At 44.3% G+C, this 27,264-nt stretch overlaps 1 protein-coding gene across 2 annotated transcripts; it reads right to left on the reverse strand.

The window, feature by feature from the left end:
• Positions 1 to 1,863: 1,863 nt before the first annotated feature.
• LOC138663200 (oocyte zinc finger protein XlCOF6-like) lies at positions 1,864 to 26,185 on the reverse strand. Of its 2 annotated transcripts, none has more exons than XM_069749357.1 (7): positions 25,763 to 26,185; positions 24,564 to 24,713; positions 24,255 to 24,434; positions 24,049 to 24,172; positions 23,874 to 23,965; positions 22,534 to 22,624; positions 1,864 to 3,529 (listed from the first exon to the last, which is right to left on the reverse strand). In XM_069749357.1, the coding sequence occupies exons 1-7, from the start codon at positions 25,967 to 25,969 to the stop codon at positions 2,001 to 2,003; spliced, it is 2,373 nt and encodes a 790-aa protein (XP_069605458.1). In that variant the 5' UTR covers positions 25,970 to 26,185; the 3' UTR covers positions 1,864 to 2,000. The 2 variants fall into 2 exon arrangements, with proteins under 2 accessions (XP_069605458.1, XP_069605459.1); XM_069749358.1 differs by having other exon boundaries at positions 1,864 to 3,526; positions 25,763 to 26,034.
• Positions 26,186 to 27,264: the final 1,079 nt, after the last annotated feature.

Raw genomic sequence — 27,264 nt, forward strand, 5'->3', positions numbered from 1 at the left:
GCTCCCTCACAGAGTTCTGCTCCGAAGCCAGCAGCTGCTTTATGCTTGTAAGCAGCACATGGCAGGGACATCGCAAGCAGAGCACAGCTGCCGGAGTACTTGTCGGGACTGTCACAGTTCAGTATATAGGGGGAGGTGACTTATACACACTCACTTAAACCAGCCGCATATTGGCAGACCCCAGACCTCAAACTATATACTTTGTAAGTTTATAAGCCACTCCAGTGTCAGGAATAAATAGTATGTGAAAATACAGTATATAACGCTCAGGGAACACTTAACTTTCAGAGAAAATCTCCATATTCATACTAAATAATTGCACAGATCTCCCAGACATTATGTTTGCACACATCCCTAGTCTTTATAATGATATTGTACTCATTCCTTGACAGACCGCAGCATGGCCATTAGTTAGAAGCTGCTATTGATCTTTGGAGCAGGTAAGTTTTCCCTGAGTGATACATCTTGGGCCGTCTGAAAACGGAGTTTAGTCCAGGACAATTTGTCTGCACTACTAATTAACAGCTTGTTACACTCGGTTCTGGCGCTGCCCCCAGTTCTGGTCCCTCACCCGCTCCTGAGGCTGCTTCCGTACCTCTGTGAGGTCCCTGTCTGGATCCTCGTTCTCTGTCTGTTCCTCGGCGTCCTGCTGCTGCTTCTCTCTCCCCCACTTCCTGGCACGCCACCACCATGGATCCAGGGAGAATGCTTAAGACACGCGTGCGCATACCTCCAGTCTCAAAAGGGAAAGCCTGCATTTTTTGAAAATTCCAATTAACCAATGGCAGTGCACCGATTACTACTTCTGGCCCCTCTGTCATAGGGAGGGTGCCGAAGCAACGAGTATCTACTCTTCCTATTTCCGGTTCTGTTCCTGCTCTGTCTGCGCTGTTATAGAATTCTGTTTGGCACTCTGCTTATACTTTGTATATATATGTATGTTTGTTTCCACAGAATATCAGTGATCAGTGGTTCGGCTGTCCTAAGAGGACACCTGTACCTACATACTCAACTGCCATCCCGTTCTGTCACTCGCCATCCAAACTCCTGGACAACACTAAAGGTGCTGGAGCCAGCTTCCTCCCATCTACCTAGAATATGACTTCATTCACCAGAGCCAGCTTCATATCTCATACCCAGTGTCCGCCGGTCAGCTCTACCATATCTGTTTATCCGTTTGTCCCGCTGGGACAGCTACCACATGTCCGGGATCTAACTGGAGGTAGCACCTGTGTCCCCCAGGTATTCCATTCTTGTCCTGTTCGAGGGATCTTACTACGGATACCTGGGGCTTACTAGTTACGTCCCCTTCGGAGCCCCCCGGACCGAGGTCCCGAGGTTCCACTCAAAAAATAAAAAACGAAACTGAACTTCATCACCTGTGCCTCCGCTTCCATTCGTTACACAGCTGTTACAATACCAAACTAGGGCACTCCCTATAGGAGAAAAACACAAGAATTATACTGTATTTTCACATACTATCTATTCCTGACACTGGAGTGGCTTATAAACTTACGATGTATATAGGTTCAGGTCTGGGATCTGCCAATATGTGGCTAGTTTTCTGACTATTTCGGATAACATGACACATGATTTTAGTTTTTTTGTCTAGTTTCGCTGGAATATAGGTCAATATTAAATAGTCTCCTGATGAGTCGCCTTTTGGTGAGGACGATGAAACCCGTAGAAATGGAGAGTGAGTGGGTATAAGTCACCTCACCCTATACACTGAACTGTGGGGTAAATGTTTTTTCTATTAGTCACCTACTGACTAACCTTCAGGGGGTAAATTATAGGTATAGTTTTACATTTGGAGTTAATAAAGTTTAGTTTTATCCTTTCTGTCAGCAAACATGAGGAATGACAAGAGACAACCCATTTAAGAAGATTCAATGTTGGCTAAAACTATTCCAACATTATGAACATAAAAAAGGCTTCTTCCCTATGTGACGTCTCTGATGTTTATTAACAGTTGATTTCCAAGAAAAATATTTCCCACATTAAGAAAATGAACAAGGCTTCTCCTCTGTGTGACTGCTCTGATGTCTAACTAAAAGCACTTTCCATTTAAAACATTTCCCACATTCTGAACAGGCAAAAGGCTTCTGCCCTGTGTGGGTTCTCTGATGACTAACCAAAAGTGATTTCTGGATAAAACATTTCCCACATTCTGAACATGAAAAAGGCATCTCCCCTGTGTGAGTTATTTGGTGTCTAACAAGATTCTCTTTGAGGGTAAAACATTTCTCACATTCTGAACAGGAAAAAGGCTTCTCCCCTGTGTGAGTACTATGGTGGTTAACAAGATGCCATTTGTAGTTAAAACATTTCCCACATTCTGAACAGGAAAAAGGTTTCTCCCCTGTGTGAGTTATTTGGTGTCTAACAAGATTCTCTTTGAGGGTAAAACATTTCTCACATTCTGAACAGGAAAAAGGCTTCTCCCCTGTGTGAGTTCTATGGTGGTTAACAAGATGCCATTTATAGTTAAAACATTTCCCACATTCTGAACAGGAAAAAGGCTTCTCCCCTGTATGAGTTCTCTGGTGGTTAACAAGATGCCATTTGTGGTTAAAACATTTCCCACATTCTGAACAGGAAAAAGGCTTCTCCCCTGTGTGAGTTATTTGGTGTCTAACAAGACACCATTTCAGGTTAAAACATTTCCCACATTCTGAACAGGAAAAAGGCTTCTCCCCTGCATGGGTTCTTTGATGGCTATCAAGATATATTTTCCATTTAAAACATTTCCCACATTCTGAACATGAAAAAGGCTTATCCCCTGTGTGGGTTCTCTCATGTGTAACAAGACGTGAATTCTGAGTAAAACATTTCCCACATTCTGAACATGAAAAAGGCTTCTCTCCTGTGTGGATTCTTTGGTGTTTATCAAGATTCACTTTCTGGTTAAAACATTTCCCACATTCTGAACAAGAAAAAGGCTTCTCCCCTGTGTGAGTTCTATGATGAGTAAGTAGCACTGATTTATGTGCAAAACATTTCCCACATTCTGAACAGTAAAAAGGCTTCTCCCCTGTGTGAGTTCTTTGGTGTCTAACAAAATGTGATTTCCTGTTAAAACATTTCCCACATTCTAAACAGGAAAAAGGCTTCTCCCCCGTGTGAGTTCTATGGTGAGTAACAAGCAGTGATTTATGTGCAAACCATTTCCCACATTCTGAACAGGAAAAAGGCTTCTCCCCTGTGTGAGTTTTTTGGTGTCTAACAAAATGTGATTTCTTGTTAAAACATTTCCCACATTCTGAACATGAAAATGACTTCTTTGCTTTAGGAGCAGTTTGTTTTTTCATGCCTCTTTTGTGACTTTGATTTTCCTTAGTAATCAGTAATGAATCAGAAGATGGGACCTGTTTCATAGGATCAGATGATAGATCTTTGCTGTGAATGGATGATGATATATCTGCAGTAACAGCAATCACTTCAGTTGAATCTTGTAGGATCTCAAGATCATTAGATTTAAAAATTGAAGATATCAGCTGCCCCTCTGATCTCCTGGTACAGTCATCTGCTAAAATAAAAAACATTTATTTTTAATAAAATATCCTTGAGTTTTATATTATTGAACATTTCTACTTAAACTGTCCATAAAAATTGCAAGCTATGTAAAAAATATTTAATTAATTATTTACCAAGACAATGACAGTTCACAGTCTAATAGAAAACTTTGTTGGATGAACCAGTAGTGCGTGGTGTTCAACTGTTTGTTCATTCTGCCTCCCAAATATCGAATAAAAAGAAACCAATCAATGTTATGTAGGCGAAAATAAAACCAATTCTTATCTCACAAAAACAAGTTCCCACTCAGGTCTATCATCTATCAATGGAAAAACAGAGGTTTCCCACACTATTAGTGGCTCAAAGGCTGTTGAAAAGCAACAGCGTTTCTATACACCAATCCAGCAAAATCCGCTTTCACTTCTGAGTCTTGCAGTGGGGACTCAAACAACATTTAGGATCCCTGTATTTAGCAATATTATAGTGAGAAGAATCCACTTAATTTGTGGTGTGTGTCTCCTAGAGCACAATCTGGGCACTATGTGCTGGGTAATAAAATGGTGAATGTGTAATTTTTTCTCTCCAACATCCATTGCGTGTTATTCTCCGGAAAGTGGCTGTGGAGTCATAGTATTAATTCCTCTTACGCATGTGGTCTAAATTGTTGGTACCCCTCACTTAATGCCAGAAAAACACAAAATGGTCACAGAAATAACTTGAATCTGACAAAAGTAATAATAAATAAAAAATCTATGAAAATGAACAAATGAAAGTTAGACATTGCTTTTCAACCATGCTTCCACAGAATTAAAAATAAATAAAACTCAGGGAATAGGCCTAGACAGAAATTATGGTACCCTTAACCTCTTTCTGACCTCGGAAGGGATAGTACGTCCAAGGTCAGATACCGCGCTTTGATGCAGGGATCCGGCGGTGAGCCAGCATCAAAGCCGGGGCATGTCAGCTGTTTTGAACAGCTGACATGTGCCCGCAATAGCAACGGGTGAAATCGCGATTCACCCGCCGCTATTAACTAGTTAAATGCCCATATTGGAAACTAGACCCCGCAAGGAACTTATCTAGATGTGTTGTGAGAACTTTGAGCCCCCAAGTATTTCACTACAGTTTATAACGCAGAGCCATGAAAATAAAAAATATTTTTTTTCCTACAAAAATGGTTTTTTAGCCCCCAAATTTTTAATTTCCAAAGGGTAACGAGAAATTGGACCCCAGAAGTTGTTGTCCAATTTGTCCTGAATACGCTGATACCCCATATGTTGGGGTAAACCCATGTTTGGGCGCACGGGAGAGCTCGGAAGGGAAGGAGCACTGTTTTACTTTTTCAACGCAGAATTGGCTGGAATTGAGATTATTATTATTATACATTTTTATAGCGCCATTTATTGCATGGCGCTTTACATGTGAATACGGGGCAAATATAGACAAATACATTAAACATGAGCAGATAACAAGGCACACGGGTACATAAGGAGGGAGGACCCTGCCCGCGAGGGCTCACAGTCTGCAGGGGATGGGTGATGAAACACTAGGAGAGGGTAGGGCCGGTTGTGTGGCGGCTCAGTAACTTCAGGATCACTGCAGGCTGTAGGCTTGTCGGAAGAGGTGAGTCTTCAGGTTCTTTTTGAAGGTTTCTATGGTAGGCGAGAGTCTGATGTGTTGGGGTAGAGAGTTCCAGAGTATGGGGGAAGCACGGGAGAAGTCTTGGATACGGTTGTGGGAAGAAGAGATGAGAAGGGAGGAGAGAAGGAGATCTTGAGAGGATTGGAGGTTGCGTGTAGGTAGGTACCAGGAGACCGTGTCACAGATGTATGGAGGAGACAGGTTGTGGATGGCTTTGTATGTCAGTGTGAGGGTTTTGAACTGGAGTCTCTGGGTGATAGGAAGCCAGTGAAGGGCTTGACATAGGGGAGAGGCTGGGGAATAGCGGGGAGACAGGTAGATTAGTCGGGCAGCAGAGTGTAGGATGGATTGGAGTGGTGCCAGAGTGCTAGAGGGGAGTCCAGAGAGTAGGAGGTTGCAGTTGTCGAGCCAGGAGATAAGGGCATGCACTAGCGTTTTTGCGGTGTCGAGGTCAAGGAAAGCACGGATCCGGGAAATATTTTTGAGTTTGAGATGGCAGGAGGAGGCAAGGGCTTGGATATGTGGCTTGAAAGAGAGGACAGAGTCGAGGATCACCCCGAGGCACCGGCGTGTGGGACTGGGGAAAGTGAGCAGCCATTGACATTGATGGTTGTAGAAAGGGAGCAGAAAAGAAGGCTGAAATAGCAGACAGACAGATCAGCGTAGAAATGGTACTGCATACTGTGGGATTCTATGAGCTGTCCCAGGCCGAAAGTGTAGATGGAGAAGAGTAGGGGTCCTAGAACAGAGCCTTGAGGAACACCGACTGACAAGGGGCGAAGTGAGGAGGTGGTGTGGGGGAGGGAGACACTGAATGTTCGGTCTGTCAGATATGACGAGATCCAGGAAAGGGCCAAGTCTGTGATGCCAAGAAATGAGAGGATTTGTAGCAAAAGGGAGTGGTCCACAGTGTCAAACGCAGCAGACAGGTCCAGGAGAAGGAGGACAGAGTAGTGTCGCTTGCTCCTGGCAGTTAGTAGGTCATTGGTGACTTTAGTTAGGGCAGTTTCAGTTGAGTGATGGGAACGGAAGCCTGATTGTAACCGATCAAAGAGGGAGCAGGAGGAGAAGTGAGAGGACAGTTCAAGATGGACGTGTTGCTCCAGCAATTTGGAGGCATAAGGGAGAAGAGATATCGGGCGATAGCTAGACACAGAGGATGGGTCAAGGGAGGGCTTTTTGAGGATGGGTGTGATCTTGGCATGCTTGAAGGATGAGGGGAAGACACCTGTTGTGAGTGAGAGGTTGAAGAGGTGCGTTAGGGTTGGATGAAGACCGTGGAAAGGTTAGGGATGAGGTGGGATGGGAGCGGGTCAAGCGTGCAGGTGGTGAGGTGTGATCTTGACAGGAGGGTGGAGAGCTGATCTTCTGTCATGGTGGAGAAGCTGGTTTTGGAGGAGCAGGGGTGAGCAGCTAAGAGGGGTAGTGGGCGCTGTGGGCCAAAGCTTTCTCTGATCGTATCAATCTTCTGTTTAAAGAAAGAGGCGAAGTCTTCAGCAGATATGAGGGGCGAGGTGCTGGGGGACGGAGTAGAGAATTGAAAGTGTTGAAAAGCTGTTTAGGGTTGTGAAACAGGGAGGATATGAGAGATGAGAAGTAGGTTTGTTTTGCGGCAGTGAGCGCAGACTTGAAGCTGGCGAGGGACTGCTTGTATGCAGTGAAGTGGTCGGCAGAGCGGGATTGCTTCCATCTCCGCTCAACAATCCTGGAAGCCCGTCTCAATTCTTTGGTCAGGCTGGTCAGCCAGTTAATTGTACGAGTTTTACTATGCATGAGCAGGGCAGCCGAATTGAGTGTTGCTGTTATTGTGGCGTTATAAAAAGTGGCAGCAGCATCTGTGTCGTGAATGGAAGCTATGTCTGTGAGAGGGAGAAGGAACTCCGAGAGGGATTGAAAGTTAAGATGTTTGAGATTTCTGCGAGGGAGTTTGTGGAGTGGGGGTTGCACATTAGGAGAGGAGAGGGAAGAGAATGTCAGTAGGTTGTGGCCAGACAGGGGGAGAGGTGTGTTAATGAGATTAGTAAGGGAACAGAGGCGAGTGAAGATGAGGTCCAGGGTGTAGCCATCTTTGTGAGTGGCCTCAGAGGACCATTGAGTGAGGCCAAAGGAGGCAGTCAGTGATAGAAGTTTAGAGGCAGCTGAGGTGGAAGTGTCAATGGGGATATTGAAGTCACCCATGATGATAGTGGGGATGTCGACAGAGTGGAAATGAAGTAGCCAGGTGGTGAAGTGGTCGAGAAAGGTGAAGATGGCTAGTTCTGGGGGGCGGTAGATGACAGCCAGCTGGAGGTTGGGGGGGGGGGAATAGATGCGGACAGAGTGCACCTCAAACGAGGGAAGAGTAGCGGAGGGTGGTAGCGGGATTGGAGTGAAGGAGCAGGTGTCAGACAGGAGCAAGCCAGCTCCTCCACCACGTTTGTTGCTGGGGCGAGGAATGTGAGAGAGGTGGAATCCGCCATTGGAGAGCGCAGCTGGAGAGGCCGAGTCAGAGGGGGTGAGCCAGGTTTCAGTGAGGCCGAGGAAGAAGAGTTTGTTGGTGATGAAGAGGTCATGGATAAATGGCAGTTTGTTGCAGATGGAGCGTGCGTTCCATAGTGCTCCAAGTAGGGGGAGCGGGGGAGTGGGGGCTGGATCAATGGGTATGAGGTTGTCATGGTTGGGAAAACGTGCAGAGGATCGTGGCAGGGGGTTAGAAACGAGTGTAGGAATGAGTTGGGGAGGGCCGGGATTTGGGGATATGTCACCAGCCATGAGGAGTAGCAGACAGAGCATTAGAAGGTGGGAGCAGGATAGGACATGATGCGGCCGTGTGTGCCTGGAGAAAAAGGATTGTATGTGGAGGAACAGTTCTGAGGAGAAGGTGAGATGGCTGGGGAGGATGGAGGAAGAAATGACTAGTTCCTTACTAGGTGGAGGGATTGCAGGAGACTGTAAAAAGGAAAGTAGTATGGGGGTGAAAGAGAAAAGAAACCGAAACATTGCAGTGGTTGGTATTCTGTTACCTTCCAGTCAATTCCAGTCCAATTCAGTCTAATTCAAATTGATAATTAAAAATATGTAATTAAAAAGATGGAAGTTAAAAGATAAATTGCAGCAGACTGCGTCTGTAGCAGACTCCTGCATGTGAATATATCCCCAGTTAAGGGCAATCAGGTGTGAATGAGGAGGTGGCTGGGTATGGGAGACCAGATGTAGAGAGTTAAGCAGAGGTCATAAAGAGGGAGGGGTTGGACTGACCACTCAAAGAGATGCCAGGATAACACAATGAGAGACATGAAAACAGGTCATGGGAACAAGCTGATAGGTAAGAAAGCGTACTAAAAAGGATTATATGTGCTGCACCAAGACACTCAGATCCAGGGGAAGCATAGAAAAAACAATGCAATATACAGAGACATTCAGGAGCCAGGGAGAGCTGGGGAAAGTTACTGCATACCATGGAAAATCAATGCAATATACAGAGACATTCATGATATAAGGTCAGATCGCTGATCTGACACTTTGCAGAGCACTGTGTCAGATCAGCGATCTGACATGCAGGGCACCTGGCTTACCAGCGCCTGCTCTGAGCAGGCGCTTGGTAAGCCACCTCCCTGCAGGATACGGATGCAGCCCCGCGGCCATTTTAGATCCAGGGCCTGCAGGGAGAAGAAGGTAGGAGGCCCTCAGAGCAACGCGATCACATCGCGTTGCTCCGAGGGTCTGAGGGAAGCCCGCAGGGAGCCCCCTCCCTGCATGATGATTCCCTATACCGCCGGAACACTGCTATCATGTTTGATTGCAGTGTGCCGGGGGTTAGTGTGCCGGGGGCGGTCCGTGACCGCTCCTGGCACTTAGTGTCGGATGTCAGCTGCGATAGTCAGCTGACACACGGCCGTATCGGCTGCGCTTCCCCCCAGTGAGAGCGGCCAATCGCTATGATGTACTATCCCCTCCCTGGGAATTAAGTCCCAGGTCACCTTGACGGGATAGTACGTCAATTGGGATTAAGGGGTAAACTGTTTTGACATTCAAGCATTTGGTTTATTTAGTGACAGACACATCTGAGTAGACCTTGCTTAATTTCCGGGGGTGGGTGGGGGGATGTCTCCAGAGACACAAGCTGGGCACAAGATATTGGGCACTATAAAGACATTTTTGCAATTTTTGCTCTAAAACTTCCACTACGTGTTTCTGGAAATCATCCATGTAGTGAAAATGGTCACTATATCCATAGATGAAGAACCAGAGGGGAGTCACTTCAGGAGGGATTCTGTTGTTCTGGCACTTAGCGGCTCTCCAAAGTGCCATAACAGTAGAATCCCCCCTGAAGTGACCCCATTTTGGAAATGACACCCCTCTGGGAATTGGAAATGACACCCCTCTGCGAATTCATCTATGGGTGTAGTGACCATTTACCAATCTACCTGTTTTCCAATGTAAATTCTGAGGTTAAAACAACATTTTAATGGTAAAAATGTAATTATATTTTCTTCACTGCCCAATGGTATAATTTTCTATGGAACAGCTGTAGTGTCAGTATGCTCACTGCACTACTACAAGAATTCTTTCAGGGAAGTATTTTGTAAAATGCAGTCACTATTGGGGGCTTATGCTGTTCTGGCACCTCAGGGGCTCCTGACAATGTGACATGTCACCCACAAACAATTCCAGCAAAATCTGCTCAACAATATGGCGCTCCTTCCCTTCCTAGCTCTGCCATGCGCCAAAACAGTGGTTTACTCCCACATACAGTGCCAAGAGAAAGTATTCGGCCCCCTGGAACTTTTCAACCTTTTCCCACATACAGTAATATGCTTCAAACATAAAGATACCAAATGTACATTTTTGGTGAAGAATCAACAAGTGGAACACAATTGTGAAGTTGAACAAAATGTATTGGTTATTTAAAATTTTTGTGGAAATTCAAAAACTGAAAAGTGGGGCGGGCAATATTATTCGGCCCCTTTACTATTAGTGCAGCAAACTCGCTCCAGAAGTTCATTGTAGATCTGTGAATGATCCAATGTTGTCCTACATGTCTAGTGATGACACATATAATCCACCTGTGTGTAATCAAGTCTCCATATAAATGCACCTGCTCTGTGATAGTCTCAGGGTTCTGTCTGAAGCACAGAGAGCATCATGAAGACCAAGGAACACAATAGGCAGGTCCGTGATACTGTTGTGGAGAAGTTTAAAACCGGATTTGGATACAAAATGATTTCCAAAACTTCAAACTTCCCAAGGAGCACTGTGCAAGCAATCATATTGAAATGGAAGGAGTATCATACCACTGCAAATCTACCAAGACCTGGCCGTCCCTCTAAACTTTCATCTCAAACAAGGAGAAGACTGATCAGAGATGCAGCCAAGAGGCCCATGATCACTCTGGATGAACTGCAGAGATATACAGCTGAGGTGGGACAGTCTGTCCATAGGACAACAATCAGTCGTACACTGCACAAATCTGGCCTTTATGGGAGAGTGGCAAGAAGAAAGCCATTTTTCAAAGATATCCATAAAAAGTGTCTTTTAAAGTTTGCTACAAGCCACCTGGGAAACACACCAAACATGTGGAAGAAGGTGCTCTGGTCAGATGAAACCAAAACCGAACTTTTTCGCAACAATGCCAAATGATATGTTTGGCGTAAAGGCAACACACCTCATAACCCTGAACACACCATCCCCACTGTCAAACATGGTGGTGGCAGCATCATGGTTTGGGCCTGCTTTTCTTCAGCAGGGACCGAGAAGATAGATAAAATTGATGGGAAGATGGATGGAGCCAAATACAGGCCCATTCTGGAAAAAAAACCTGTTGGAGTCTGCAAAAGACCTGAGACTGGGACAGAGATTTGTCTTCCAACAAGACAATGATCCCAAACATAAAGGACAATCTACAATGGAATGGTTCACAAATAAACGTATCCAGGTGTTAGAATGGCCAAGTCAAAGTCCAGACCTCAATCCAATGGAGAATCTGTGGAAAGAGCTGAAAACTGCTGTTCACAAACGATCTCCATCAAACCTCAGAGCTCGAGCTGTTTACCAAGGAAGAATGGGCAAGAATTTCAGTCTCTCGATGTACAAAACTGATAGAGACATACCCCAAGCGACTTCCAGCTATAATCGCAGCAAAAGGTGCCGCAACAAAGTATTAAGTTAAAGGGGCCGAATAATATTGCACGCCCCACTTTTCAGACTTTGATTTTCCACAAAAATGTAAAATAACCAATAAATTCGCTCAACTTCACAATCGTGTTCCACTTGTTGTTGATTCTTCACGAAAAATTTACATTTGGTATCTTTATGTTTGAAGCATGATATGTGGGAAAAGGTTGAAAAGTTCCAGGGAGCCGAATCCTTTCGCAAGGCACTGTATAGGATGCCAGCATACTCAGGACAAATTGTACAACAACTTTTGGGGTCCAATTTCTCCTGTTAACCTTTTTTGAAAAATTGAGGGCGAAAAGTTCATTTCTTGTGGAAAAAAAATGAGTTTTTATTTTCATGGCTCTGCGTTACTAACTTCTGTGAAGCAATTTGGGGTGCCCACCATACATCTAGGTAAGTTCCTTGGGGGGGGTCTAGTTTCCAAAATGGTGTCACTTGTGGGGTGTTTCCACTGTTTAGTCCCATCAGGGGCAATCCAAACGCCACATGGCAACCGCTAATTATTCCAGTATATTTTACATTCATAAAGCCTTCCCTTCCGAGCCCTGCCGTGTAACCAAACAGTAAATTTCCCCACATATGGGGTATCGGCATGCTCAGGAGAAATTGTAAAACAAAATGTATAGTCCATTTTCTCCTGTTACCCTTGTGAAATTAAAAAAAAAATTGGGTCTAAAGGAACATTTTTGTGAAAGAAAAGTAAATGTCTATTTTTTCCTTCCACCTTCCATTCATTGCTGTGAAGCACCTGAAGGGTTAATAAACTTCTTGAATGTGGTTTTGTGCACCTTGAGGGGTGCAGTTTTTAGAATGGTGTCACTTTTGGGTATTTTCTGTCATATTGACCCCCCCCCAAACTCAGTTCAAATGTCATGTGGTCCCTAAAAAAATGGTTTTGTAAATTTTGTTCTAAAAATTAGAAATAGCTGGGCAACTTTTAACCCTTATAACTTCCTAACAAAAAAATTTGTTTCCAAAATTGTGCTGATGTAAAGTAGAAATGTGGGAAATGTTACTTATTAACGACTAGATGGTGGCCCAATTCTAACGCATCGGGTATTCTAGAATATGCATGTCCACGTAGTATACTGCCCAGCCACGTAGTATATTGCCCAGTGACGTAGTATATTGCCCAGTCACGTAGTATATTGCCCAGTCACGTAGTATATTGCCCAGCCACGTAATATATTGCCCAGCCACGTAGTATATTACCCAGCCACGTAGTATATTGCCCAGCCACGTAGTATATTGCCCAGCCACGTAGTATATTGCCCAGCCACGTAGTATATTGCCCAGTCACGTAGTATATTTCCCAGTCACGTAGTATATTTCCCAGTCACGTAATATATTGCCCAGCCACGTAGAATATTGCCCAGCCACGTAGTATATTGCCCAGCCACGTAGTATATTGCACAGCCCACGTAGTATATTGCCCAGCCACATAGTATATTGCTCAGCGACGTAGTATATTGCCCAGCGACGTAGTGTATTGCCCTGCCACGTAGTATATTGCTCAGCCACGTAGTATATTGCCCAGTGACATAGTATATTGCCCAGCCACGTAGTATATTGCCCAGTCACGTAGTATATTGCCCAGTCACGTAGTATATTGCCCAGCCACGTAGTATATTGCTCAGCCAAGTAGTATATTGCCCAGCCACGTAATATATTGCTCAGTCACGTAGTATATTGCCCAGCGACGTAGTATATTGCCCAGCCACGTAGTATATTGCTCAGCCACGTAGTATATTGCCCAGCCACGTAGTATATTGCCCAGCCACGTAGTATATTGCTCAGCCACGTAGTATATTGCCCAGCCACGTAGTATATTGCCCAGCGACGTAGTATATTGCCCAGTGACGTAGTATATTACCCATCCACATAATATATTGCCCAGTTACGTAGTATATTGCCTAGTGACGTAGTATATTGCCCAGCCACGTAGTATATTGCAGTGACGTAGTATATTGCGCAGCGACGTAGTATATTGCCCAGTGACGTAGTATATTGCCCAGTGACGTAGTATATTGCCCAGTGACGTAGTATACAGCACAGACATGTAGTATATTGCACAGCGACGTATACAGCACAGAGCCACGTAGTATATTGCCCAGCCACGTAGTATATTGCCTAGCCACGTAGTATATTGCCCAGCCACGTAGTATATTGCCCAGCCACGTAGTATATTGCTCAGCCACGTAGTATATTGCACAGCCGACGTAGTAATTGCCCAGCCACGTAGTATATTGCCCAGCGACGTAGTATATTGCCCAGCGACGTAGTATATTGCCCAGTCACGTAGTATATTGCCCAGTCACGTAGTATATTGCCCAGTCACGTAGTATATTGCCCAGCCACGTAGTATATTGCTCAGCCACGTAGTATATTGCCCAGCCACGTAGTATATTGCCCAGCCACGTAGTATATTGCCCAGTGACGTAGTATATTGCCCAGCGACGTAGTATATTGCCCAGTCACGTAGTATATTTCCCAGTCACGTAATATATTTCCCAGTCACGTAGTATATTTCCCAGTCACGTAGTATATTGCCCAGCCACGTAGTATATTGCGTAGTGACGTAGTATATTGCGCAGCCACGTAGTATATTGCCCAGTGACGTAGTATATTGCCCAGCCACATAGTATATTGCCCAGTTACGTAGTATATTGCCTAATGACGTAGTATATTGCCCAGCCACGTAGTATATTGCCCAGTCACGTAGTATATTTCCCAGTCACGTAGTATATTTCCCAGTCACGTAGTATATTGCCCAGCCATGTAGTATATTGCGTAGTGACGTAGTATATTGCACAGCCACGTAGTATATTGCCCAGTGACGTAGTATATTGCCCAGCCATAGTATATTGCCCAGCGACGTAGTATATTGCCCAGCGACGTAGTATATTGCCCAGCGACGTAGTATATTGCCCAGTGACGTAGTATATTGCCCAGTGACGTAGTATATTGCCCAGTGACGTAGTATATTGCCCAGTGACGTAGTATATTGCCCAGTGACGTAGTATATTGCCCAGTGACGTAGTATATTGCCCAGTCACGTAGTATATTTCCCAGTCACGTAGTATATTGCCCAGCCACGTAGTATATTGCACAGCGAAGTAGTATACAGCACAGAGCCACGTAGTATATTGGCCAGTCACGTAGTATATTGCCCAGTCACGTAGTATATTGGCCAGTCACGTAGTATATTGCCCAGCCAAGTTTGTCACAGGTTAAAAAATAAACATACTCACCGTTCCGAGGGCCCCTTGTAGTCCACGGCAGCTTCCGGTCCCAGGGTTGGTATGAGCGCAGGACCTGTGATGACGTCACGGTCACATGACCGTGACGTCATGGCAGGTCCTTATGCCATACCATCTTTGCCACCGGAACCTGCAACGGAAGATGGCAGCCGGCGCAAGCGACTACAGAGGGTGAGTATAGCAGTTTTTTTTTTTTATTATTATTTTTAACATTACATTTTTTACTATTGATGCCGCATAGGCAGTGTCAATAGTAAAAAGTTGGGGACACAGAGGGTTAACCCCTTTATCCTCAAGGGTGGTTTGCACGTTAATGACAGGGCCAATTTTTACAATTCTGACCACTGTCCCTTTATGAGGTTATAACCCTGGAACGCTTTAACGGATCCTGATGATTCTGACAATGATTTCTCATGACATACTGTACTTCATGATAGTGGTAAAATTTCTTTGATATTACCTGCATTTATTTGTGTAAAAAAATGGAAATTTGGCGACAATTTTGAAAATTTCACAATTTTCCAACTTAGATTTTTTATGCCCTAAAATCACGGAGATATGTCAGACAAAATACTTAATAAGTAACATTTCCCACATGTCTACTTTACATCAGCACAATTTTGGAACCAAAATTTTTTTTTGTTAGGGAGTTATAAGGGTTAAAATTTGACCAGCAATTTCTCATTTTTACAACACCATTTGTTTTTTTAGGGACCACATCTCATTTGAAGTCATTTTGAGGGGTCTATATGATAGAAAATACCCAAGTATGACACCATTCTAAAAACTGCACCCCTCAAGGTGCTCAAAACCACATTCAAGAAGTTTATTAACCCTTCAGGTGTTTCACAGGAATTTTTGGAATGTTTAAATAAAAATGAACATTTAACTTTTTTTTCACAAAAAATTTACTTCATCTCCAATTTGTTTTATTTTACCAACAGTAACAGGAGAAAATAGAACCCAAAAGTTGTTGTACAATTTGTCCTGAGTACACCGATACTCCATATGTGGGGGTAAACCACTGTTTGGGCGCATTGGAGAGCTCGGAAGGGAAGGAGTGCCATTTGACTTTTCAATGCAAAATTGACTGGAATCGAGATGGGACGCCATGCTGCGTTTGTAGAGCCCCTGATGTACCTAAACATTGAAACCCCCCACAAGTGACACCATTTTGGAAAGTAGACCCCCTAAGGAACTTATCTAGATGTGTGGTGAGCACTTTGACCCACCAAGTGCTTTACAGAAGTTTATAATGCAGAACCGTAAAAATAAAACAAACATTTTTTCCCACAAAAAATATTTTTTAGCCCCAAGTTTTGTATTTTCATGAGGGTAAGAGGAGAAATTGGACCCCAAAAGTTGTTGTCCAATTTGTCCTGAGTACGCTGATACCCCATATGTGGGGGGAACCACCGTTTGGGCGCATGGGAGGGCTCGGAAGGGAAAGAGCGGCATTTGGAATGCAGACTTAGATGGAATGGTCTGCAGGTGTCATGTTGCATTTGCAGAGCCCCTGATGTACCTAAACAGTAGAAACCCCCCACAAGTGACCCCATATTGGAAATTAGACCCCCAAGGAACTCATCTAGATGTGTTGTGAGAACTTTGAGCCCCCATGTGTTTCACTACAGTTTATAACGCAGAGCTGTGAAAATAAAAAAATCTTTTTTTTTCCCACAAAAAATATTTTTTAGCCCCCAGTTTTGTATTTTCCCAAGGGTAAAAGGAGAATTTTGACCCCAAAAGTTGTTGTCCTATTTGTCCTGAGTACGCTGATACCCCATATGTTGGAGTAAACCCCTCTTTGGGCACACGGGAGAGCTCGGAAGGGAAGGGGCACGGTTTTACTTTTTTAACGCAGAATTGGCTGGAATTGAGATCGGACGCCATGTCGCATTTGGAGAGCCCCTGATGTGCCTAAACAGTGGAAACCCCCCAATTATAACTGAAACCCTAATCCAAACACACCCCTAACCCTAATCCCAACAGTAACCCTAACCACACCCCTAATCCTGACACACCCCTAACTCTAATCAAAACCCTAATCCTAACCGTAAATGTAATCTAAACCCTAACCCTAACTTTAGCCCCAACCCTAACCCTAGCCCTAACGGGAAAATGGAAATAAATACATTTTTTTAATTTTTCCCTAACTAAGGGGGTGATGAAGGGGGGTTTGATTTACTTTTATAGCGGATTTTTATGATTGGCAGCCGTCACTCACTGAAAGACGCTTTTTATTTCAAAAAATATTTTTTGCGATACCACATTTTGAGAGCTATAATTTTTCCATATTTGAGTCCACAGTCATGTGAGGTCTTTTTTTTTGTGGGACGAGTTGACGTTTTTATTGGTGACATTTTCGGGCACGAGACATTTTTTGATCGCTTTTTATTCCGATTTTTGTGAGGCAGAATGACCAAAAACCAGCTATTCATATATTTCTTTTGGGGGAGACGTTTATACAGTTCCGCGTTTGGTAAAATTGATAAAGCAGTTTTATTCGTCGGGTCAGTACGATTACAGCGACACCTCATTTATATCATTTTTTTATGTTTTGGCGCTTTTACACGATAAACTATTTTATAGAAAAAATAATTATTTTGGCATCGCTTTATTCTGAGGACTATAACTTTTTTATTTTTTTGCTGATGATGCTGTATGGCGGCTCGTTTTTTGCGGGACAAGATGACGCTTTCAGCGGTATCATGGTTATTTATATCTGTCTTTTTGATCACGTGTTATTCCACTTTTTGTTCGGCGGTATGATAAAGCACTTTTTGCCTCGTTTTTTTTTTTTCTTACGGTGTTTACTGAAGGGGTTAACTAGTGGGATAGTTTTATAGGTCGGGTCGTTACGGACGCGGCGATACTAAATATGTGTACCTTTATTGTTTGTTTTTTTTATTTAGATAAAGAAATGTATTTATGAGAATAATATTTTTTTTTTCATTATTTAGGAATATTTTTTTTTTTTTTTTTACACATGTGGAAATTTTTTTTTTAACTTTTTTACTTTGTCCCAGGGGGGGACATCACAGATTGCTGATCTGACAGTTTGCACAGCACTGTCAGATCAGCGACCTGACTTGCAGCAGTGCAAGCTTACCAAGCGCCTGCTCTGAGCAGGCACTTGGTAAGCCACCTCCCTCCCTGCAGGACCCGGATGCCGCGGCCATATTGGATCCGGGCCTTGCTGCAGGGAGGAAGGTAAGAGACCTTCGCAGCAACGCGATCACATCGCGTTGCTGCGGGGGTCTCAGGGAAGACCGCAGGGAGCCCCCCCCTCCCTGCGCGATGCTTCCCAGTACCGCTGGCACACCGCGATCATGTTTGATCGCGGTGTGTCGGGTTTTAATGTGCCGGGGGCGGTCCGTGACTGCTCCTGGCACATAGTGCCGGATGTCAGCTCCGATAGGCATCTGACACCCGGCCGCGCTCCCCCCGTGAGCGCGGCCGATCGCGTATGACGTACTATCCCGCCGGTGGTCATACGGGCCCACCTCGACGGGATAGTACGTCTAATGTCAGAAAGGGGTTAATAGCAGCGGTGACGGAGTGTGTTACCTGCGCCATAACGCAGTCCGTTACCGCCGGCATTAACCCTGTGTTAGCGGTGACCGGAGGGGAGTATGCGGGCAACAGGCACTGACTGCGGGGAGTAAGGAGCGGCCATTTTCTTCCGGACTGTGCCCGTCGCTGATTGGTCGCGGCAGCCATGACAGGCAGCCGGCGAGACCAATCAGCGAATGAATAACCGTGACAGAAGGACAGAGACAGACAGAAGTGACCCTTAGACAATTATATAGTAGATTTTGTGTGTTATGACTCTCTGAATTAAGAGCATAAAAAATAAAAATTTTGAAAACTGCGAAATTTTCAAACTTTTCGCCAAATTTCCATTTTTTAACAAATAAACGCAAGTTATATCAAATACATTTTTATCACCATCTTAAAGTACAATATGTCACGAGAAAACAGTCTCAGAATCACCAGGATTCGTTGAAGCGTTTTAGAGTTATGACCTCAATGTGACACTGACCAGAATTGAAAAATTTGGCACGGTCACGAAGGCAAAAACAAGCGCTGGCGCAAAAGGGTTAATATTTTGCTGCACAACCTTTTGAGGCAATCACTGCAATCAAACGATTAATGTAACTGTCAATGAGACTTCTGCACCTCTCGACAGGTATTTTGGCCCACTCAAGATCCAGTTGTCTCGTTTTTGAAGGTTGCCTTTTCCAGATGGCATGTATCAGCTCTTTCCAAAGATGCTCAATAGGATTTAGGTCAGGGCTCATTGAAGGCCACTTCAGAATAGTCCAATTTTTTTTCTCTTAGCCATTCCTGGGTGTTTTTAGCTGTGTGTTTGGGTCATTATCCTGTTGCATGACCTGTGACTGAGACCAAGCTTTCTGACACTGGGCAGCACATTTCTCTGTAGAATCCCTTGATAGTCTTGAGATTTCATTGTACCCTGCACAGATTCTAGACACCCTGTGCCAGATGCAGAAAAGCAGCCCCAGAACATAACAGAGCCTCCTCCATGTTTCACAATAGGGAGTGTTCTTTTCTTAATATGCTTCATTTTTCCATCTGTGAACATAGAGCTGATGTGCCTTGTGAAAAAGTTTTATTTTTGTCTCATCTGTCCATAGGACATTCTCCCAGAAACTTTGTGGCTTGTCAACATGTAGTTTGGCAAATTCCAGTCTGGCTTTTTTATGATTTTTTTTCTACAATGGTGTCCTCCTTGATCGTCTCCCACGAAGTCCACTTTAGCTCTTACAACGACGGTTGGTGCGATCTGATACTGATGTTCCTTGAGCTTGAAGTTCACCTTTAATCTGTTTAGAAGTTTTTCTAGGCTCTTTTGTTACCATTTGCATTATCCGTCTCTTTGATTTGCCATAAATTTTCCTCCTGCGGCCACGTCCAAGGAGGTTGGCTACAGACCCGTGGATCTTACATTTCTGAATAATATGCGCAACTGTAGTCAGAGGAACATCAAGCTGCTTGAATATGGTCTTATAACTTTTACCTTTAACAGGTTTGTCTACAATTTTCTTTCTAATCTCCTGAGACAACTCTTTCCTTCGCTTCCTCTGGTCCATGTTGAGTGTGATACACACGATGTCACCAAACAGCACGGTGAGTATCTGTAGCCCTATATACCGGCCACTCACTGATTCCAAGATTGTAGACACCTGTGATGCTAGTTAGTTGACACACTGCGATTTAACATGTCCCTTTTGTCACATTTTCAGGGGTACCATCATTTCTGTTCACGCCTATTTCATGAGTTTTATTTTTTTACATTCTGTGGAAGCATGGCTGAAAAGCAATGTCTGACTTTCATTTGATAATTTTCATAGATCTTTTATTTCTTATTACTTTTGCCAGATTCAAATTGTTTCTGTCACCATTGTGTGTTTTTCTGTCATTAAACGAGGGGTACCAACAATTTTGACCACATATGTATAGATTATAACCCTGAGTGAATTAATTTATAAAATGGAATCACTTTATTGGGATTTTGACTATTCTGGTTTTCTCTCAGTTATATTGGGGCTTCTGCATATGGGGTGTCCAATCTCATCTGGGATCTGTTCCTTCTGTCCAGCTGGAGTAATCTGCTCCCTACTTCAGCCAACTGGAAAGTACCACACCCTACTAAAGCTCAAAGCACATGGCCGGAATTTGCCAGAAACAGCGTTGTTCTCCTCTGGTTCAGTCCTCTGTGCTCAGCTTGCGGCTTGTGCATTTGTTTATTTTTCTGACCATGTCTCGATTACTGACTACTCTTGTGTCTTCTGATTCTGTATTCTGTCCTTCTGGTTCTGACCCAGCTACCTGACTATTCTTGCCATCTAATACCACAGAATAGCAGATAACGCCATGGTCCAAGCCTAGGGGTCCCAGTGTAAGTTCAGATCCATGTAAGAGTGCTAAAGGGCGATGAACAAGGCAATCCTTGGGATATGGAAAGCAGAGAAGATAGTGCCAAGAATGTTCATGGTGGAGATATTTTGAGCTGCCAGTTGACCATGAACAGTGCTCCCAATACATTGTGTCTGCAAACTATTCCATCTAGGTGTACATTCAAATAGCTAAATGGCGCTCCTTCCATTCTGAACACTGCAATGTGCCCAGAGAGTAGTGTACAATCGCATATCGGGTATTGTGTGAAGTTGGAAAATAATTTGTAAGATCCATTTGTTTTTTACTGTCCTTTGTGAATAATTCCAAAGTTATCACCACATAGGATGTCCTTAGTATTGCACAGGTGATAATTGCATCACCTGGACAGGCAAGCATTCAATGACCTGTGCAATACTAAGGAAATCCTCAAAACATGACCTGTTGGTGGCTCTTGAGGACTTGAGTTGGGGAACACTGTCTTAAAGGGAACCTGTCAGCAGGATTATGCTCAGTAACCTACAGACACTGTCAGGTCAGTGCCGTTATACTGATTACACTGATAATGGTGATGAAATTCGTCTTGTGGTTGTTGTTTAATCTGTATTTGTAGCTTTCAGTTAATGAGATGCTCTGGGACGGGACTTTATGTGCTGCTCTGATTACATATTCACCTGTATTGGCTTATGACAGGTCGCTGATCCCTCACTTACCTGCCCCCATTTTTACAAAATTCAAATAATAGCAATGATATTATTGTTGATAATGCCTATAATATTGTGGCAATTAGGAGGCTTAAAAAATAAATTACATCCAGCAAAATGTCACCAGCGGCGCCTGTGCAGTAGCATCTATAAGTAGGAGACAGATGTTACTGGACAGGCGCCGCTGGTGTCATTTTGCTGGATGTAATTTTTTTTCTAAGCCTCCCAATTGCCACAATATTATAGGCATTATCAACAATAATATCAATGCTATTATTTGAATTTTGTAAAAATGGGGGCAGGTAAGTGAGGGATCAGCGACCTGTCATAAGCCAATACAGATGAATATAATCAGAGCACCACATAAAGCCCCGCCCACAGCCCCACCCCAGAGCACGAGAATCTCATTAACTGAAAACTACAAATACAGATTAAACAACAGTAAACCAGAGTTGCACTCATTTATGGTGGACAATTGGAGATACTGAGTCCTGACCAGAAGATTAGAGAAAGTATTAGCGCCCCCATTTCAGGAGAGATTGTGCAGTAATCTGAATTCCTTAGGATCGAAAACATAATGTAATTTATGTTGTGGAGTGAATCCATGAAACCAGAGCTCGAGCCAATACATCTCCTGCAGGCGTGAATAAATGTATATTACAGCCATCAGCCGTGCACAGCTTAGAGATATATCATGGCACAGGTATAATGTTTTTATGTAGTTTATCACAATCCTCCTTGAAGTTTTAATACAAATTGAAAAGTCAGGATAAAAAGAAACTCTGCTGTGATTGTACAGAAATTCACACTTGGCCCTCACTGCACATTTAATGTTGTCAATCATAAAAGTGAAGTTTGACCAGAAAGACTGGACCTGGTCTTGTAGGGACCATATGAGCACATTCAGCAGCACAGAAAGGAGAGAAGGAAGATTCATCCAATAAGATATCAGGGATCTAGGAAGCCAACAGCATAATTACCCTCCGCTTTCCCTTACAGGCCCATCATAATATTTTTCTTGAAGTGATTTTCTGACTTGTCAGCACATTCTACGTACGCTGTCATTTGGCTTTGTAGTTTACAGATCTGGGCAGGTAATGGTCAGTGTCTCCTAAACTCAGGGGGTAGGTGGATCCTCCAGGTTGTAAGTTCTATATGAAAGGGCTTTCAATGCCCAAAGTCCTTTGAACAGTTTTGGATGGAGGAAGATATTGTGGTCTAGAGGCAAAATGGTGATCATGGTAATACAGCCGGATTACACCACCGATAAAGCAGCCACAGCCGGTGGTGGAGAAGAATCTGTGACTTCTCTGCATTTAGTGGTCACTACTCACCTGGGTAGTCATATGTAGGAATCTCCTCTTTACACCACTCATCACCCCTCACATATGTCTCTGTAGTATTAATATGGGTCAGATCTTCACCCTGAAACAAATATTGTAAAAGTCATAGACAGATGGAGAAGTCACATCTATGATCAGCTCTAATCCTGCCATCTCCACCGTTCTCATTACACAACTATAAAACCTATACCGTATATACCCATCCCCTGCAGACTGTGAGCCCTTGCAAGCAGGGTCCTCCCTCCTTATGTACTCGTGTGCCTTGTTTTTTGCTCATGTTTAATGTATTTGTCTATACTTGCCCCATATTCACATGTAAAGCGCCATGGAATAAATGGCGCTATAAAAATGTATTATAATAATAATAATAATAATAATAATATACTCGAGTATAAGCCGACCCAAGTATAAGCCGAGACCCCTAATGTTGCCACAAAACAACTGGGAAAACTTAATGACTCGAGTATAAGCCTAGGGTGGGAAATGCAGCAGCTACCGGTAAATTTCAAAAATAAAAATAGATACCAATAAAAGTAAAATTAATTGAGACATCAGTAGGTTAAGTGTTTTTGAATATCCATATTGAATCAGGAGCCCCATAAGATGCACAAATGCTGATTATGGCCCCATAAGATGCTCCATATAAAACTGTGCCCCAAATAATGCTGCTGCAATAATAAAAAAAAAAAAAAAGACATACTCACCTCTCGTTAGTGCCCCCGTCTCTCCTCAGTGATTGTTCAGGCAGAAGGCGGCGCACACTAACACGCCATCGCGCCCTCTGACCTGAACAGTCACAGCAAGAGGATGGGGAAGATGGAGCGGCGCCCTGCGGTGGAACGTGGACAGGTGACTATGAAATACTCACCTGCTCCCGGCGCGGTCCCTGGCAGCTTCTCCCAGACAGATGATCTCCGGCGCCCACAGCTTCTTCCTCTGTTCATCGGTCACGTGGTACCGCTCATTACAGTAATGAATATGCGGCTCCACCACTATGGGAGTGGAGTCCATATTCATTACTTTAAAGAGCGGTACCACGTGACCGCCGAACAGAGGAAAAGCTGCGTGCGCCCAAAGACCTGGGACATGCAGGGACAGCGCCAGGAGCAGGTGAGTATGCTACAGTCGTCTCTCCCCCTCACCCGCCGCCAGCCATGAGTCGAGTATAAGCGGAGAGGGGAACTTTCAGCCCAAAAAAATTGGGCTGAAAATCTCGGCTTATACTCGAGTATATACGGTAATACTGGTGGATAAAACAAGACTGAGCACAAGACCTTCACAGCCGTCTACACATCATAGGAGAGATCTCATGACACCTTCTCTCCATCTACCTGATGATCATTGGTATCTTCTTGCTTGCAGTCGTGTGGAAGAAGAAGAGGACGGGGACATCTCTCTGGTGTTGTCATCTTACTGGATAGGTCTGAAGGAAACACATACAGGGACTGAATTAATCCTTTACATACAGATAATTATAGGTCGTGTGTATCTAGTCCTGTCTATTACCTGGTGATGTGAGGGGCTGGGGAACCTCCATCATGACGTCCTTGTACAGGTCTTTGTGTCCTTCTAAATACTCCCACTCCTCCATGGAGAAATATACAGCGACATCCTGACACCTTATAGGAACCTGACACATACAATGATACCGTCATCCACCGATCCCTTCATAATGTTACTGTATAATGTCCCAGCATTCCCAGCAGTGTCACCTCTCCAGTCAGCAGCTCAATCATCTTGTAGGTGAGTTCTAGGATCTTCTGGTCATTGATGTCCTCATGTATCAGGGGGTGAGGTGGAGGCCCCGTGATTGAGCTCAGGGGTCTTCCCCACCCCTCAGACACAGGGTCCTGACAGCGCTCACTAGAGGTCTTCTTCACTACTGTGTAATCCTGGTTATGGAGAGACACAATAATAAATCTCACTACAGACATTTCCAGAGTCCTCACCTCTCCAGTTCTGTCCATCTGTTATTCCCATAGATAAGAATGATGTAATGTGACGGCATCAGAATCTCTCACCTCTCCAGTAAGACGGAAGAGGATCTCTAGGGTGAGGTGTAATATCCTCTCCGCCATCTTGTCTCTCTCCATATCTATCTTTGATGGATAAATCAGGAAAATTTTCTTATTTAGAAGATCTTCACTGAGAGGATCCGATATTGTAGAGACCTGAATGAGAAGATAAGCCGATGTAACATCATAAGAATCATGTGTAATATATGGGAGCACACAGGGGACATTAGTAATATAAAATGTATATAAATGGTGGCGCAAAAGTGTTGAAAAACTATTAGTCCTTGCTGCGATACCAAACCAACTTCCACACCCAGTCGGTAGTGAATATAAGATACAATAAAATTATGTACCTAAGTACATATAGGTACGCGCTAGATAATAGCCCATAAAAACTCGAAATAAATCAAGGAGTGGAGTGACCGATATGGATGATTGGTGAAAAGTGCAGCGTCTTAGTATATTCACCAGTATCTGTATATAACATCAATGATCAATCACAGATACTGGTGAATATACTAAGACGCTGCACTTTTCACCTATCATCCATATCGGTCACTCCACTCCTTGATTTATTTCAAGTTTTTATGGGCTATTATCCAGCGCGTACCTATATGTACTTAGGTACATAATTTTATTGACATTAGTAATATATAGGGGCACATAGGGGAGAGTACTAACATATGGGGGCACATAAGGGAAGTACTAATATATGGGGCACATAGGGGACATTACTAATATATGGGGGCACATAGGGTACATTACTAAAATATGGGGGCACATAGGGTACATTACTAAAATATGGGGGCACATAGGGGACATTACTAATATATGGGGCACATAGGGGACATTACTAATATATGGGGCACATAGGGTACATTACTAATATATGGGGGCACATAGGGCACATTATTAATATATGGGGGCACATAGGGACCAATAGTTATATATGGGGGCACACAGGGGCCAGTGGTAATATATGGGGGCACACAGGGGCCAGTGGTAATATATGGGGGCACACAGGGGCCAGTGGTAATATATGGGGGCACATTGGGGTCACGAATACTATTTAGGGCCACATAGAAGGACTTATGGCCCCTGTAGGTGAATAGGTGAGTCTTATCATGTGGAGGGAGAATTCTTACAGTGGCCGGTACACAGGGGAGGACATTACTGTCTGGAGACAAAGAGGAAAACGCACTCACTGCAGACACAGACAGGACTCCCAGGTGTGAATAAGCGCTATAGTGAGGGTGCGGAGTATGGAGGCGATATAGGAGGAATCCCCCAGACGGAGGATGACGAGGACTGCGCAGACTCCACCTGCGGAGCCGCACACCGGGAATCCACGGGGAGAAAGGAGCTTCTGGGGTAAACACTAGACTGTGTGGCTCTTCCAGGTGTGACGTCATTTCCGGTGCGTGTCACACTGGAGGCGTGCCTGACATAGTACAGGCAGACAAGCCGCCATTACACAGGTTGGCTGCAGTCAGGGCCATACAGTTCAAGCTCAGCCGTGAGAACACAGATCCCTGCTGTGTCCTGACCGCATTGTGCGGCCGGCGGCTCCAGCTCCCACCAGCCATAGCCAATATGCAGCCGCCAGGAGGTCCCGCCCTTGCCGTCACGTGACGCTGACATAGACACGGGACTACATTTCCCGGCGTTCCCTGCTTGTCGCTTCCGGAGTGACGCTCGCCTTGTCACTGCCATTAAAGGGAACCTGTCACCTGAATTTGGCGGGACTGGTTTTGGGTCATATGGGCGGAGTTTTTGGGTGTTTGATTCACCCTTTCCTTACCCGCTGGCTGCATGCTGGCCACAATATTGGGTTGAAGTTCATGCTGTGTCCTCCGTAGTACACGCCTGCGCAAGGCAAGATTGCCTTGTGCAGGCATGTACTATGGAAAGACTTCAACCCAATATGAACTTCAACCCAATATTGTGGCCAGCATGCAGCCAGCGGGTAAGGAAAGGGTGAATCAAACACCCAAAAACTCCGCCCATATGACCCAAAACCAGTCCCGCCAAATTCAGGTGACAGGTTCCCTTTAAGACTGTTGCGGCCGAGATCCTTCTTTTCCCCCATGGCCTCAGACCAAATGTACTGCTGCTTTAAAATGCTTGCGCAATCGCTGGCTGTGTCGGATCGGAGCAGATATTGCTCCTCGCTCTGACACTGACTGGCACAGGAGACACGGAGAGGTCTTTATCAGTGGCGTAACACAGCTGCAGCGACGTGAGCAGTCAGCGGCGCAGCTGGATGACATCATTCAGCGCCGCGGCAAAGGAATCTGCCAGCTGTTGCGAGGGAGCGCAGTGAGAGGTGTGTGTGTGGTGATGGAGAAGGCAATGATATGGGTGGGGTAACTATGTGGGCCCATTATAATGTACCTAGCATCATGTGGGGCCTTTTTACTGTATTGAGCATCATGTGGCCATTATACAGTATGGAGCATCATGTGTGGCCATTATACTTGCCATTATACAGTATGGAGCATCATGTGGGGCCTTTATACTGTACGCAGCATCATGTGGGCCCATTATACTGTACGCAGCATCATGTGGGCCCATTATACTGTATGGAAAATCATGTGTGGCCATTATACAGTATGGAGCACTGTGTGGCCATTATACGATATGGATCTTCATGTGTGGCCATTATACAGTATTGAGCATCATGTGTGGCCATTATACAGTATGGAGC

Source organism: Ranitomeya imitator, chromosome 2 (assembly GCF_032444005.1).
Source record: "Ranitomeya imitator isolate aRanImi1 chromosome 2, aRanImi1.pri, whole genome shotgun sequence".
NCBI lineage: Eukaryota > Metazoa > Chordata > Amphibia > Anura > Dendrobatidae > Ranitomeya > Ranitomeya imitator.